This window comes from Glossina fuscipes, unplaced genomic scaffold, assembly GCF_014805625.2.
Source record: "Glossina fuscipes isolate IAEA_lab_2018 unplaced genomic scaffold, Yale_Gfus_2 2, whole genome shotgun sequence".
NCBI classification, from domain to species: domain Eukaryota; kingdom Metazoa; phylum Arthropoda; class Insecta; order Diptera; family Glossinidae; genus Glossina; species Glossina fuscipes.
Genome location: NW_023998416.1, coordinates 2,676,374 through 2,691,168, shown reverse-complemented (window position 1 = coordinate 2,691,168; position 14,795 = coordinate 2,676,374). Strand labels below are relative to the sequence as shown.

Genomic DNA, 14,795 nt, shown 5'->3' with positions numbered 1-14,795 from the left:
TTTCTATATGTATGCGGAATATTCCCTTTTCTTATCTGTCTTCGACTTGCATCATTTCGGCTATTTTCTGGCAAGGCATCAATGCCGAAACATAATACTTATATACAAAGTATTACTGGAATGAATCATTTTTTCGCTTCCTAATAGTCGACGGCGCCCTCAATATTTGCGATAAACTTCTTAGACTTCATAGGCTCTCGTAGGTGCCTACACTATTCAACTATTCTTTTGATCTTCAATTGTCCGTCTCCGAATGCTCCCTGTGGGGCGTGAGTGACGTATTCTCACTCCGTGTGCCAGCGGGCACCGCAGGGTTAAGTCTTATAAGCAGGCATCTGCGTTAAACCCCCCTGAAACACTTCTGTCCGTCTCCGAATACAAGGATTTCTGGATGTTATGAAAAGAATATTGAATCTAATGGATATCCAAGTCGTACTAGACAAAAAGCTCTAAAAGAGAGTTTAATCACATTTTTAGTCGAATAAATTCGATTCTAATTTTTACGTTTGAATTTTTCGCTGTCGATTGTCAGATCGATGTATTTTTCTTACTATTGTATTATATTAAATATATTTCGCTCTTGGAATGACTGTCGAGTAGCATATTCAACGGAAAGCAACAAAAAAATATGATCGCGAAATGAATATATTTCATGAAATTGATAGATATAACGGCTACCCCGACAACAGAAGTAAGAAAAAACATATAGTGTAAGGGCATCTTTGATACAATCAAGTCAGTTAGCATTACTTTGTATTTTGATTGCGAGCATAAATATCATGAAAGTGAGCTTCTCACCTCAGTGAGTAAACGTGAGATCTGCTTGCAAATGCAAAGCATTTGACTGTGAATCTTTATGGCTCTTTGATTTTGCTTCGTACACACATTGACAGTTGCTGATAAGACTTTCGCACAATAAGAAAAAATTAAAACATGAGCTCTAGCACGGCAGCAGTCGATTTTGAGAAGGAATATTCGCCTAGTTTAAATATAAAACGTTTCCAAAATTATGAAAAACCTTATGAAAAAGTTGTGCAACATTTCATAAGCCAAGGGAAAGCAGGTATATATCGACCCATATCTGTTGTGAATTGAACTAAACTTAACAGTAAATTTATCCAGCTACCACATTGGCTTTTCGTAACCATAAAGTCCGCGAGAATGTGCGCTATGGAGGTTTAAATGATAATCAATTAGTGGACATCATCTATAACGATTCCGAATTCGGTAAATTATGTTAAGATTTATTTCATCCATCCATAAAGCACACAAAACATTCTTATTGCAGGTTCTCCCATTTTTGCTTATATTCACGGTGGTTACTGGACATCTTTGGACAAATCGAGTTCAGGCACTTTTGTTGGTCCTTTACTAGAACAAGGCTACCGTGTCTTATTGGTAGATTACAATCTTTGTCCTACGGTTACTTTGGAAGAATTATGCCAACAAATTAGAAACTTTTTTAAGTGGCTTCAACATTACGCCAAAGAAACTCAACCAAATAGCATTAACATTTGCGGCCATTCAGCTGGAGCTCATTTACTTTGTCAAATTTTTAATGAAGATTTCTTGGGACAACAACAACCGGAACTTTATGCAATCAATCATCTATTCTTAATTAGTGGCGTTTATGATTTACGAGAACTATGGGAATTGACTTGTTGTAATGAGAATAATAAATTAGGCTTGGATGCAGTTAGAGCGGAACACTTGTCGCCCTTATGTTGGTCTTACAATAAGAAGTTATTGCTATTTCATAATAGGCAAGACTTACAAGTGCACGTAATGGTCGCTGAAAACGACAGTACAACTTTCATAAAACAATCGCACTCATATGCGGAGAAGCTGAAATCAATAGCACTGAAAGTGGATTATCAATTATTCAAAGATTACGATCATTTTAATATAATTGAAGACACCGCCATACCCAACTCGATTGTAAGTTTGTATATAAAAGAAAAATTGAATTTAAAATAAAGAAAACAAGTAAGAAAACTATATCGGGCGGATGCCGAATCTCGCGTACCCACCACTATGCTTTTCCCGTTCTCCTCTCCAAGTTCTTTTATTTGACACCCATATCGTTGGTATTATTAAGAAAAAATTAATCGCGGTGTCTACTATATTCATTTTAAAATTTATCCATTTTTAGGTTGGATAAAATATCTTCATTTGAGGAGTGTAAAAAATAGTTTCAAAAGTTTTGTCTTCTTTACCTTATGATAAAAAAGCATTGCACCTCAAAAAAGTGAAAAAAATTAAATTTAATTATTTGTAACTTTTTGTGGACACGGCCGATTGATTCCATATTGGATCTAGAGAATAACGTGTCTCGTAAAGCATATATGAAAAGTTTCAGCCTTCTAATTTTAATAATTTCTGAATAACGAGCAAAAATCCAAAAATATTTGTTTGACCACCACGCGCTTCTGCTCCGACCAATTTAGCTCATTTTTACTACCAACCTGCGTGCAGAAATTTTTAATGTTCCTACCAAATTTGAAGCCGGTATCTTCATTTTTGCGACCAGGACACACCGCACAAACGGACAGACATTGGTATATTAATTCAGGATTTTACGCTGATCAAGAATTTCTATTCTTTATGCGGTCTCTGCTCTCTCTATGGAAAAAAACAAAGTTAGTGTACGCCTATTGTACAGTGCTAGATATAAAAAATGACAAATATCATATATGATAATAAGATATTAACTCATTAATGTACTTAATATACGTAAAAATGGAGTATAGATTGTCACGATTGCTTGACATATGAAGGCAGTTGCATTGTTTTGGTTATGCTATACCAGTTCGCATTAAACGCTTAAAGTTTTCGACTGCAATTCTATCAGCATAGTAAGCTGCCGTTTTTTAAAAAAAAATATGATTTTAAAGTACAAAAAAAAACGCACTACCAAATGATTAGTACGACAAAAGTCAACTCGAAGTTTATTCACTCCTTTCTAGTTTCTGTTATATACTTATATGATTGATAAGTTTTTGCTGCACTTTACAACGTTGACAAACAAAATAAATTTTTCCTATGTACTTAATCAGCTGCTAACGAGTTTGCAATAGACACATATGTGTATTCTCATTTTGTTGACATTTGAACACGTCATAAACAAAGAGGAGAACGAGCGAAATTTATAAAAGAAAATTTTATTAAATTAAACAAAATGAGTAAGACTCTACAAGAAGAAGATACAAATTCGACTTTGTTTTACGCTCGCAATGAATATTATATCGGGAATTTTTTGGGTTCAGTAAATTTTGTGCTTCCGGAGCAAGGTACTGCCAGCACTGAATTGCTATCGTATATGTATTTGTCGTACTTGGCTATAGACTCGGGACGTTTGGGTAAATTCATTAGAAATATATATAAACACCTTAAATATCATATTTATCACAATTTTAAAAATCATTTTTAGTGGCCAGTTATGTCAAGGAAGACAATGAAACACCTTTGTTAGCTTTTCGCTATATGCATGAAGCCTTCGAGCAACCCGAAAAAATTGAAGATATACTAAGTAAACTTATGGATAAAGTAGCTATTGATGAAGATGAAACGAATATCTGGCATATAGCCACCGCTATTATCTACTGTTATAATAACCAGTTTGAGAATGCATTAAAAATTTTGCATGGATCGAACAATTTGGAATCTATGGCTTTATCAGTTCAGTGTTTGTTGCGCATGAATCGTATCGATTTGGCTAAACAATTGATGGGGAAAATGCAAGAAATTTCAGATGATCATACGCTAACACAACTGGCCCAAGCATGGGTGGCTTTGAGCACCGGCACTGAACAGATGCAAGATGCATTCCATATTTTTCAAGAATTCTGTGAGAAATACAAACCGACACCTCTGTTACTGAATGGCCAGGCAGTAGTTCATATAGGTTTAGAGAGATATGAAGAAGCAGACGCGGTTTTAAGAGAAGCCTTAACGAAAAAGCATAACGATTACGACACCTTAATTAACTTGATGGTTCTGGCACATCTTACTGGCAAATCATCTGAAACTATAACGCGTTATTGGGACCAGTTGCAACAATTTTTTCCCAAAAGCGAATTTGTTTTAGATATGGAAAATAAATCCGCTGAATTTGATAAATTATGTTCGCAATATTCTGTAGAAGAGACTTTAACCCAAGCTTAAGTCCGCAACATAGTACCGTATTCTTTTGTTTATTAACTTTTATAAAATGTGTACCATTATTATAATAAATGCTTACGTGTTAATTGAAAAACGTTTATTAAAGTCTTATGAGTAAATTTCTAAACAACGTTAATAGCTGGAAAAATAAAAAGAGCAATAGGTTATCACCCATTTTTTTTTTTTTTTTTTTTGGAAATAATAATAAACCTACTTTTGTTTGAACCCATATTTTTTACGTTCGTAAAATAAGTCCGTTTTGGAGCTGCCAAGATTGACAATTTTCGGGCAACCATCTCTCTAGAGATGAGAAAGAAAATAAGCTTTTTAATTTCTTTTTTATAGTACATTTGAGGATTCATTACGTCTTTTTCTTGAGTCGTGCACTCTTTGCAATAATACGCATCTGAGACTCCAGGACCACCGCATATCACACATCTTCCCTGATAAGAGCCGTAATTACATTCATCGCATATGCGGACCAGAGTGCAGGGTCTCACATAAGAATCACAAATTACACATTTTCCATCACATTTTTCGCAGAGACGGCCGATAGCTGCGGTACATTTAATTTATTTCAAACGTCTTACGAAATTATTAAATTTCCTTACCCACACCCGGCTGCTTTCGACAGAATATTAAATCTGGATGATGTTTAGCCATTTGCTTACGATTTTAATTATAATTGCGCGAAAAACTACAAAAACTTCGATTTAGTTTGACAGTGTATTTTGTTTACCTTCAAAAAACAGCTGGTCAAAAAAAAACATGCTTCTTCTTATTTATAAATAATGGCTAGAAATTAACCGGAGGCGTATAATTAACGATTTTAATTTTTTTTGTATATAAAATAGAATATCTTATTAACTCTTACTTTAAATTTACTCTACTGTAAAGCCTGTCAATAAAAATCCGCTATTGGTTTGCATATTGACTTCCGGATGTGTACGGTTGGGTAATATTTGGTACATACGCATCCAATTTGAAGTCAAATGCAAGTTTATCACTTTGGAATTGTTAGTCTTTAAATCCACATACAGTTCCGTTAGAACTTCTCGGCAAAGACTGAATATTACAATTGGTCTAGAAGGTTTAATAAACTGTAACAATTCTCTAACTAAATTGGTGGGATGTTCTTTAGCTGCTATAAACAGTGAATCAAATTTTTCACGCATTAACAAACAAGCTCTACGATTTTCCAGTTGCCATTTTTGATGAACATGCCCCTTATTAAGAGGCTTCATAAGGCAATCATTATTTACGATAGCGGTTTCCTGTATTTGTTTACATTCATCAGAATCATTTTTAGTTCGAGTCGCAGGAATTTCCTCAACATTATTTAGAGAGTTTGTTTTTTGTCCAGCATTTTCTGCAATTAAATAAGCTTTGACTGTTATTTTGCAACATTCCACAACAATCTTTACCTTCTTTTTGATTTTGAGTTGCTGAAATTTCCTCAACAACATTATTTATAGAGTTTGTTTGTTGTCCAGCATTTTCTGCAATGAAATAATAAGCTTTGACTGTTGTTTTACAATATTTTATAACAATTTTTACCTTCTTTTTGATTTTCCTCCTTTTCTATTTCACTTTGTAATTTCGGTCTTTTTATGCAAGGTTCTAAATGTTCATTGCAGTCTGCATTTTCATCCTCTTTACTATCTTCACCTTGATAGTAATCCCGTAAAACTGAGTATATGTTTACTGAGATGCATCTTCGTCCTTGTTCTTCTGGAAAATTTAATGCCAACAAAGCCTGTTGTTGCGGAACATTGCCAGGATGCATATGTACGAGGCATGCTTCCGTGTTAGAACCTATAGCATTCAGAAATGCTGCAGGCAATAAGCCATTTGTACCACTTTCATACATTAAATAGTTTCCATAAGCACTTACGCCCGAATATGATATGATTTGTGACAAAGTATCCATACGTATGCTCATAATTTTTTCTGCATCCTGGCGATAATAGATCTCAGCTATCAGACGTATATTAGGTTGTTTAATTTGCACAAATTCGAAATATTTTTTCTCTTTTTTCTTCAAATACTTTTCCTGCGAATATTCGGTTTTGGTGTGAAAAGTTTTTGAATTCTCAACAATTTTTTCAATAATCTTTGTACTTTTATTGTACTCGTCCCGCAGCTGTTCTATATCGTCAGATTTGAGCGACTGCGAATCGCCGTCGTCGATTATATTTCGATTATCTATACCGCTAGAGGATATCCCTAATGCTTCCCGGGATACGGCTTCCCGTATGTTAGGCAATTCAACATCTGTGCAAATTTCCAAAGTATGGAGACGTTGACGTCCTCTGTGACTTTTTCCTAGATCCTCTTTCGGGCACATTTTGAACGTTGAAAAATACGGCTTATCTAAAATATTTCCTAATTCCAATTGTTCTTTACCTAAAGCGGCTATAGCAGTTATACTACTGAATTTAACCAGTTTTGTGTATTTTTGACGCTGCAAGATGATATAGTCTCCCAATTGTATTTTTGGTTGTCCATCATTGGTGTCATTGGTAGTCATATTCGTACAAGTTAAACTTAATTGAAATTAAAATATTTCTCTATGAACACAAATAAACAGACTGAAGAAGCTAACACGTGTTATATAACGTCCCCGTCTTTCTGTGATGTCATAAATGAAAATATTTCAGCGTTGATGTTTTGAAAGATTCAAATAGTTGATGGAATCAGTTTATAAAATAAAGGCAATTGTATATTACAGAATTTAAGAAAATTGGATAGATTTCCGACTTTTGTTTATGAAAATGCCTCGACCTCCGTAAGTTTGAACCAATAGCCGCATTCACAACGCTTCGGACAGCCTTTTTCCAACCACATATAGTTAACGAAACGGTTATCGTTACCTAAAAAAGAGATGTATTTTACCCATTTCAAAGAAAGATTTTATCTTATTTAACGCAATTCACATTACAAGTACTTACAAATACAACCAACTATACGCCCATTAAAGGCCGATGGTATTAAAGTTGGATTCTCGGCCGTACCACTGCCCCTTTTAATAACATCTGTGTGATAAGGATCACATTTGCCACTTAGGAAAGCTAGCATTTCCTTTTTTTCCAAACCTGTAGCGTGTTCGAGTGGATGTGCCATTTCTTAATATTAAATAAAAGAAATTTTTTCACAATTTTAATTAGACTCAAAATGATGAAAAAACCTTGTGCTCCTTGCGGTTTTTTCGCTGTTGGTTTTTTCGAAAGGTCGCGCTTCGGAAATCCCACTTTATCTAGCAACCGCTTTAAAAGACCATCGGCTTTTAGGATGGGTTGATTTTTTGATAAATATCGTTTAGTTGCTGGAGCTTTTTCCAAGAGACGTTTAATCACCGAAGACATTTTTTCTAAAGACATTTATTCACAAGTCTTCTAATAAAGAAACTGACGTATTATGGCAGCATATTCAAAGGCTACAAAATTATTTAAAATTGCAAAGTAGTAAAAGATATATGGTTTTTGTTTCGTTTTTCTTATTATTGTTGTTGTTTTATTGGGCTTAAACTTAACAAGCGTGTGTACCGTCTTCTATCGACCTTTTAAGTTTAATTATCGTTAGCAATTTTCGTGCATTATCGATTACTTCACAACGAACGTCCCCCTTTGAAAACTTTCTGGAGACATTTAATTAACGTGTGTTGCTGATTTTACTTGATGTATTGACTTTTTTTTTATTATTATTAAAGAGTTACTTTTTACTTAAATGTTTCAATTAAACATAAAACCGAAAGCGATTTATTTTTTTGTAAGTAGAAGTTGATGACTAATTTAAACAGGCGCCTTCTCCACCAATTTAAACCAATGGCCACATTCACAGCGTTTAGGTGAATCTTTTTGCAGCCACATCCATTGAACGTAAGTCTGATCTTCTTCGCCTAATAAACATGGAATTGTTAATGCAGTGTTACAACTATTCATTTACAAAAAAAAAAAAAAAAAAAACTTACAGATGCATCCTACAATACGAGCCTCAAAAGCGGATGGTATTAGGTTGGGATTTTCCTTGGTACCAGCACCACGTTTAAACACTTTCATATCGAAAGGGTTGTCATTACCGGCAGCTTTAGCCAGTAATTCACGCTTCTCAATGCCAGTCGCATGCTCGAGGGGATCATTCATCACTAAAAAGATTAGAAATAAAACATAACTTTACGAATAAGGTTTCACAATGAATTGAACAAATATTTGGCATTTGAGGAAAGGTTAAAGCTGTTCTAGAAGAAACCGGCAACACTTTACATTAGAGGAGCTAATTTAAATTGAGACGATATATTTACAGACTAGAACACATAGTATTTTCAAGTCACGAAATTTTTAGTAAACAGAAAAAAAAAAAACAAAATTATATGAGCTATGAGCAAGTGTTATGACGCCGCCGAAACGCTGGCTGTCAATCAACGGAGTTACATAAATCATTAAATAAATGCATATATCAAAATAGATACACTTGTTCAAATATGAACAAACAAAATCATTACTTTTTTTTGATGCACTGAATATGTTTTATAACCATTTCCCACAGATGATTGTAATTTTTATAAAAAAAACCAAAAATGGTTACATAAAAATCTGCGCAGTATAGTTATCAGGATCTATAGATTATTATGAAGTCCGCTAAGGTGTCATTCCAAGTTAAGGATATTTTGATGCAGAAAAACCGACTTTTCATATATTACGTAACATGTTCGAGGAAAATTCGCCGTGCTTCTGATGTATTGTTGTATGTGTTTAACATTAAAATAACTGCCCAAGCGGTGGGAGTGGGCGAGACAGTCACACTTCTTTTCATTAAAAAAGAGCAAATTTAACCTTTTCCCCCTTTTTCCTTTTAGAAGGATTGGAAGAAACTTACTTTTACAGAAACGTACTGGAGTGTATGTAACATATCGGCGTGCCGCGGCACGCAATGCCATGCGTCCACACATTGAAGCCATTTGATGTATGATTTTGTTTTTATGGATTTCTTGAAATTTTATTATTATTTCTTTTTTTTGGTTTGTTGAGTGGAGATGGACTAAGCCAATAGATTTGTGGATAGAGAGATAACAAACTGTCGTAATTTTTGGCCACAAATATATGTTAAGTGTAAATGTGTGTGTATGGATAATTGTGCTAGTTGAGTTGTTGAAAGTCAAACAGTGTTGCAAACTTTGGCTGAAAACGAAAAGTAATGCCATAGTTAGAGAAAATTATTGAATGCAAAAAAAAAAAAAAACTAGAAACAAGAAACAAAATCTAAAACGCTAAGTCTAAAATCTAAATCTATCTTGTCAAAAATATGACGAAGTATTTGATAGCAAAAAGTGTAGCTGGAAGAGGCAGTGTGACTGAGATTTCACCCTATTTTCAAAAAAAAAATGATAATTCGATTTTACCTTATTTCCAAAAAAATTATAATTCGATTTTACCCTATTTTCAAAAAAAAATGATAATTCGATTTTACCCTATTTACAGTCGCTTTTCGATTCAAGAGTGTCCAAAATATTAGCTTCTCGTTGAAGTCCGTTCATAATATTTTGAAATTTTCGTAGCTTCCTGAAGGAAGAAAGGTTTCATCATCTTGATCTTAACTAACTACTTGGCTGTAAAAAAAGAGCATTTTCAAAAACGGGCCACTCACCAGATACGACATTGAGAATATGTTGAGGAGTTGAGGGGATCAGTTCAGTACAACGTTTTAATATTCGATTTTCAAATGTTTGTATACGATTCTCAATATATTTTGCGAAATTGCAACATGTGGAATGTGCAAATTCAATTTTGGACCTGACTAAAGATTTGTATACAGTCGAAGCATTTTTGAGAGGCAAGCCTGACTGACTATTAGTCATGAGTTTTATGATGTTACATCCAGAGTGACAGTCTTTGATGGCTTTTTCACAATGCCCACAAAGGGCTAAGATGTCATATAAAATTCTACCAATTCGAAGAGATTCCACCTGATTAACTTTAGTATCATTGATAAAGAGCCTGATTTCACGTTTAGAACCTTTGGAAAAATAAATATTTGTTTTGCTGGGGTTAAAATATAAATTAAGGTCGGCGCATTCATCGAAAAAAAATTAGCTTTCATCGAGAGGTTATTGACAGCAGCTGAAAAAGATGAATCAGCAGATACAAGATCATCCAAAGATGATGTGTATAAATTGAAGAGTATGGGGCTTAAACAACTGCCTTGTGGGATATCACCGGTTATTTCAACTTTTTCAGTACCCGTCAACAACACACGCTTGGATAAAAAATTAAGTATCCACAGCTGCACTTGAGGAGGAATCGAAAAGTTTAATAGAATTCTACTGGGCTTAATCAAGTTGACACAGTCATAGGCTTTGCTGATGTCCAGGGAAAGCATGACAACCATTTTACCTGCTTTTCTTAAGCTAGCTATGAGAAAAGGTAGTTCGTTAACGCACATATTCGTAGATTTGTGTTTTTGTTAGGCGTAAGAACGAGCCGGAATAAGGTTCTCAGTTTTCAAGAAATCACTTAGTCTCTCCTTAATCAGGAGGCTGATAGTCTTTATGAATGCAAATATCCGTGAAATTGGTCTGAAGTACCTTAAATCATTTAAGTCTTTACCTGCCTTAGGAATGGGAACTATTTTATACAACGCAAATCTGAGGGTATAAAGTTAATGGACCAGCAGTTGTTGATTGCATGCAAGAGAATGCTACAGCTTCCTCTAGACAGTGCTCTTAGCATGTCGCACTACCTGCAGCAGCAGCCCTCTTTCTGCAATGTAAAACAAACATTACCGGCCTTGATCGGAATATCGAACACAAGCGCAATCAATGATGCCAGCGCAAAATTTTTTTTTGGCTAAAATATGGGTTGTTTCCGTTATATGTAGAAACAACTTCGATATGTGTTATACTGTCAAATTGGAGATATATGTTTAAAAGTTTAGTTTGTGTAAGTGATTTAAACACGTTCTTGCAGTTACTTTGAACCGCTTTAACGACTTTTGAGAGAAAGAAGCGCTTACTGAAAATGAATTTCATATTCGTATAATCACGAATCTTTATGCCTCCGAATGATTAAACAATTCAAATATTTTTTTACAGATTAAACAATTAAAATATGTTTTTGCAGAGTTGCGAAATTCCAAAATTAGGCTGTTGGAATAATAAAGTTTCCTTGTGTTTTCATCTGGAAACAAAAGATGAATCGACCAATTCATGTAAATTGGATTCAGAATTACAAAACATTTCAAAAATTAAATACAAAAATATTCGAATATAAACATGATGGGATATAAAAGATTCCCTAAAGCTGCAGTGCATTAAATGGGAATATTTCATTTACTTCAACTTGCGCTCAATGTATATGTTAGTCGTTTTAAATGCAATACGTCTAGCCAAGGAAAAGTTAAGGCAGTCGCAGAGAATGTGCTTTATAGTGAGAGTTTGTCCACAACAGCAAATTGGGGAGGAAGACTTCTTCAAGATCCATTGGCGAGTTGCAATTGTATGACTAAGGCGAATTCTCGAAAATGTTTGGATCTTCGTTTTCTCAAATTGGTTGGATATAAAGGTGGAGTTATTTGGGGGTTAATGGAGGAGTAGTGTTGATGATAATAATGTAAATTGATTTCGTTTAATGTTCTATATCTAAATGTAAGATGTAGTTTTTTGAGAATAAAATTTTCCTTTACTGTGTGCTGCTTATGGAAACACTTTTTGAGAGTAGCTTTTCTGAGAATGAAAATTCATATTGAAAGTAAAGTTTTGCTTTACTGTGTGTGTTTCTAATGGAACTTATTTTGAGAGTAGGTTTTCTGAGAGCAAGAGAAAAACGTTGAACAAAGCAACACTACAAAGTAACACTTTGATGAAAACAACCATAGAGATTTTTTAAGGAAATTTTTAAACATCGCTTATAGGTGGCGCTAAAGAAAATTAAAAATTTTGATCAGAGTTGCCTGCACGGCATGCTAAAGATTGTTGCTAAGAAACCGGAAATGCGGCAAAACATTCTATTTAATTATTTTCAATTTTTTTACTATAAAACTTAAGTAAACAACAATGTCTACAAAACATTTGATATGTTTTGATGTTTCGAAAAGCGAACGCTTCCAATTGACCGACAATTATAAATTATTGCAACGCAAATTGAAATCCCTTTGGACAATAGAACAGTAAGTTGAATTTTTTATATAAGAAATATCTCCTCACATTTTTCTTGACTTTAAGAAATGACACTGAATTAAAAGCCGAAAAATTGCAACGGGCTAAAATCTTTGTTTTGGCTGGTCCCCAAGATCGTTTCACTCAAGATGAATTCGAAGTATTGAAGGATTTCGTCAACAATGGCGGTAGTTTGTGGGTTTTATTAGGCGACGGCGGTGAACAAGAATTTAATACTAATGTCAACTTCTTTTTGGAGCAATATGGCATTTATATAAACAGCGGTAAGTGGAAGGAAAAAAAAATTGAAGCTTCATCTTTGCTATCCGTCCACAAATCGTTAGTGCTATTTGCAATTTATTAAAACGTTTGTAACACTCATAAGGAGGATTCCTAGATGCGGCATCGTGGCATCAAATTTTAATTCGATTGAGGTACGATTGCGTGGATTGCAAAAAAGAAGATATCGTCTTAAAATTTACCAAACACATTGAAAGTTCTTGTATTGAAAATGGGACAAAATCCGTCAAAGTCCAACAGCGATATACCAAAGCGAAGAACACTCTAAACCTTTCCAGGATAAATTGTTACAATCTTCATCCAGCTTTTCTAATGCATACGAAGCTTACACTATCACCTTTTCATGAAATTAGGTGCGATGTGGACAGGGCAAATAGAACACCATTTACTAGCGTTACTTCTTCCCCCTACGCATACAATAATGTATTTACTTTACTTTCCTTACAGATTCTGTTGTACGTCCGCATTATTATAAAGATTTCCATCCAAAAGAGTGTTTCATTGGTGGCGGTATAGTATGTGAGTCTTTGTGGCGCCATTTGTTGGAGCAAAATATTGAGAAACTGGATTACGATTTTACGGATGAGAAATATAAAATACATTTTCATTATCCTTATGGAGCGACTTTAAATGTTTCCGATCCGGCTAATGTTTTAATGACCACCGGCCCTGTTGTGTATCCCTTTAATCGGCCTTTGGCCGGTTACTATTATCAACCAAATGGTGGCAAAATTCTGGCTCTAGGTTCCGGTTATATGTTTCACGACAAGTACCTGGCGAACGATAAGACCAATGATGCACTTTTAAATTATTTCGTGAAATTGTTGGGCTCGCAAGATATCAACTACAAGCATTTGGATTTCAATGATTTGGAAGTGAGTTGAGAGGAAATTCGAAATTGAAATTAAAATAATTTATTATTGAATTTCCTTTTAATCTCACAGTTAAATGATCACAAGACTTTTACGGATATAGGTTTTGTGGCCGATCTGCCGAAAGCTTGCCTAATTGATTCTATCGGTTCCGAGATACCGGCCGACTTTAAGCAAATGTTTGACATGACTTTATGCGCACTGAGTAATCGTTTGCTAAAAGATGTAACGTCAGCCTATCATCGCTTGCATGTTAAATATGAACCGTTGAAAATTATAAAACCACAATTTGAGATACCCTTACCACCCCTCCAACTTGCGGTAGTTATTGTTTGTTAATGATTTTATCATTGTCGTTTTCAATAACAAAGCGAGCACAAATTTTCATGCATTCTAGACATTCCCACCGGTTTTTAGCGAACCGGCAGCACCTCCCTTGGAATTGTACGATCTTGATGAGGTTTTTAGTGCAGCACGCACACAATTAGCCAATATGACGGGTCAGTGCCTGCAGACGATACTGAGGAAAGATTCTCGTAAGAAGCCGAATTATAAAGAATTGGAGAACTATATTAAGGAATGTGCTCGCATAACGGCTATTATTAATGAGCAACATGATATGCCAGCGCGGGAGATTCTAAATATCGTTGCACAACAAATTGTCAACTATCGCCCCTATGACTAAAGTGCCGAATAAGGCGAAAGGAGAAACTTATAGTTTTCAATGATCTTCTTCTTGTTTTTTTTCGTTCTACATAATAGTAAATAGTGCTTTGTTCGGCACATTCCATCAAGTCGCCTCTTATCTTCGCTTATAAGCGCAGGTACCGTTACGGTTGAGAGAGAATGTTTCATTTAACATACATAGCTTGAATACGTAAATTTATGAAGAGTCAGTCATTTTCGCCAACATTTTTATTTTATTTTTTTCTTTCCCTTTCAAATAAAGTATAAAAATATTTTGCTGATTTCTTAATTTATATATTTATTTTTGTGTAAGTTAATCAGGAGTTGTGTTCGACATGAGTTATACATGAATTTTCACATGATAGTCGTTAGTAAAATCCCAGAAAACATTTTTTTAAATGAACTAAATATTTAAGTTCTTATCTTGTCATATCTTCATACCTTATACCGCTTTTGACGAACGGGTATTTTAAGTATGTGCGATCAAAAGGCCTGTTATTATACTGATCCAATCACAATAATATATCTGTTTGTTTGTCCATCTGTCCGTCTGCTGGCTGTTGGTGTATTTCGTAATTTTGATGAAATTTGGTACGCTGACGTGTTTTGGTCACAAAACCAAGATC

General features: G+C 34.5%; 7 protein-coding genes across 7 annotated transcripts; 3 read left to right on the top strand and 4 right to left on the bottom strand.

The window, feature by feature from the left end:
• Window positions 1-813: 813 nt before the first annotated feature.
• On the top strand, window positions 814-2,016 carry LOC119633871 (kynurenine formamidase). The gene is made up of 3 exons (XM_038027674.1): window positions 814-1,063; window positions 1,123-1,227; window positions 1,289-2,016. The coding sequence occupies exons 1-3, from the start codon at window positions 934-936 to the stop codon at window positions 1,975-1,977; spliced, it is 924 nt and encodes a 307-aa protein (XP_037883602.1). The 5' UTR covers window positions 814-933; the 3' UTR covers window positions 1,978-2,016.
• A 1,057-nt stretch (window positions 2,017-3,073) lies between these two features.
• Window positions 3,074-4,259, top strand: LOC119633929 (coatomer subunit epsilon). Its single transcript, XM_038027769.1, has 2 exons — window positions 3,074-3,359; window positions 3,431-4,259. Exons 1-2 carry the CDS (start codon window positions 3,179-3,181, stop codon window positions 4,162-4,164), a joined length of 915 nt encoding a protein of 304 aa, XP_037883697.1. The 5' UTR covers window positions 3,074-3,178; the 3' UTR covers window positions 4,165-4,259.
• On the bottom strand, window positions 4,214-4,920 carry LOC119633930 (PHD finger-like domain-containing protein 5A). The gene is made up of 4 exons (XM_038027770.1): window positions 4,773-4,920; window positions 4,527-4,717; window positions 4,376-4,461; window positions 4,214-4,300 (listed from the first exon to the last, which is right to left on the bottom strand). The coding sequence occupies exons 1-4, from the start codon at window positions 4,822-4,824 to the stop codon at window positions 4,294-4,296; spliced, it is 336 nt and encodes a 111-aa protein (XP_037883698.1). The 5' UTR covers window positions 4,825-4,920; the 3' UTR covers window positions 4,214-4,293.
• Window positions 4,921-4,969: 49 nt separating this feature from the next.
• LOC119633928 (tRNA (adenine(58)-N(1))-methyltransferase non-catalytic subunit TRM6) lies at window positions 4,970-6,772 on the bottom strand. Its single transcript, XM_038027766.1, has 3 exons — window positions 5,719-6,772; window positions 5,586-5,660; window positions 4,970-5,530 (listed from the first exon to the last, which is right to left on the bottom strand). Exons 1-3 carry the CDS (start codon window positions 6,689-6,691, stop codon window positions 5,043-5,045), a joined length of 1,536 nt encoding a protein of 511 aa, XP_037883694.1. The 5' UTR covers window positions 6,692-6,772; the 3' UTR covers window positions 4,970-5,042.
• Window positions 6,773-6,927: 155 nt separating this feature from the next.
• On the bottom strand, window positions 6,928-7,612 carry LOC119634095 (cytochrome c oxidase subunit 5B, mitochondrial-like). The gene is made up of 3 exons (XM_038028034.1): window positions 7,349-7,612; window positions 7,113-7,286; window positions 6,928-7,034 (listed from the first exon to the last, which is right to left on the bottom strand). The coding sequence occupies exons 1-3, from the start codon at window positions 7,539-7,541 to the stop codon at window positions 6,928-6,930; spliced, it is 474 nt and encodes a 157-aa protein (XP_037883962.1). The 5' UTR covers window positions 7,542-7,612.
• A 210-nt stretch (window positions 7,613-7,822) lies between these two features.
• LOC119633554 (cytochrome c oxidase subunit 5B, mitochondrial) lies at window positions 7,823-9,195 on the bottom strand. Its single transcript, XM_038027162.1, has 3 exons — window positions 9,037-9,195; window positions 8,132-8,305; window positions 7,823-8,059 (listed from the first exon to the last, which is right to left on the bottom strand). The coding sequence occupies exons 1-3, from the start codon at window positions 9,116-9,118 to the stop codon at window positions 7,953-7,955; spliced, it is 363 nt and encodes a 120-aa protein (XP_037883090.1). The 5' UTR covers window positions 9,119-9,195; the 3' UTR covers window positions 7,823-7,952.
• Window positions 9,196-12,208: 3,013 nt separating this feature from the next.
• On the top strand, window positions 12,209-14,182 carry LOC119634097 (intraflagellar transport protein 52 homolog). The gene is made up of 5 exons (XM_038028036.1): window positions 12,209-12,321; window positions 12,377-12,594; window positions 13,058-13,485; window positions 13,555-13,803; window positions 13,880-14,182. Exons 1-5 carry the CDS (start codon window positions 12,209-12,211, stop codon window positions 14,165-14,167), a joined length of 1,296 nt encoding a protein of 431 aa, XP_037883964.1. The 3' UTR covers window positions 14,168-14,182.
• The last annotated feature ends 613 nt before the right edge of the window (window positions 14,183-14,795 follow it).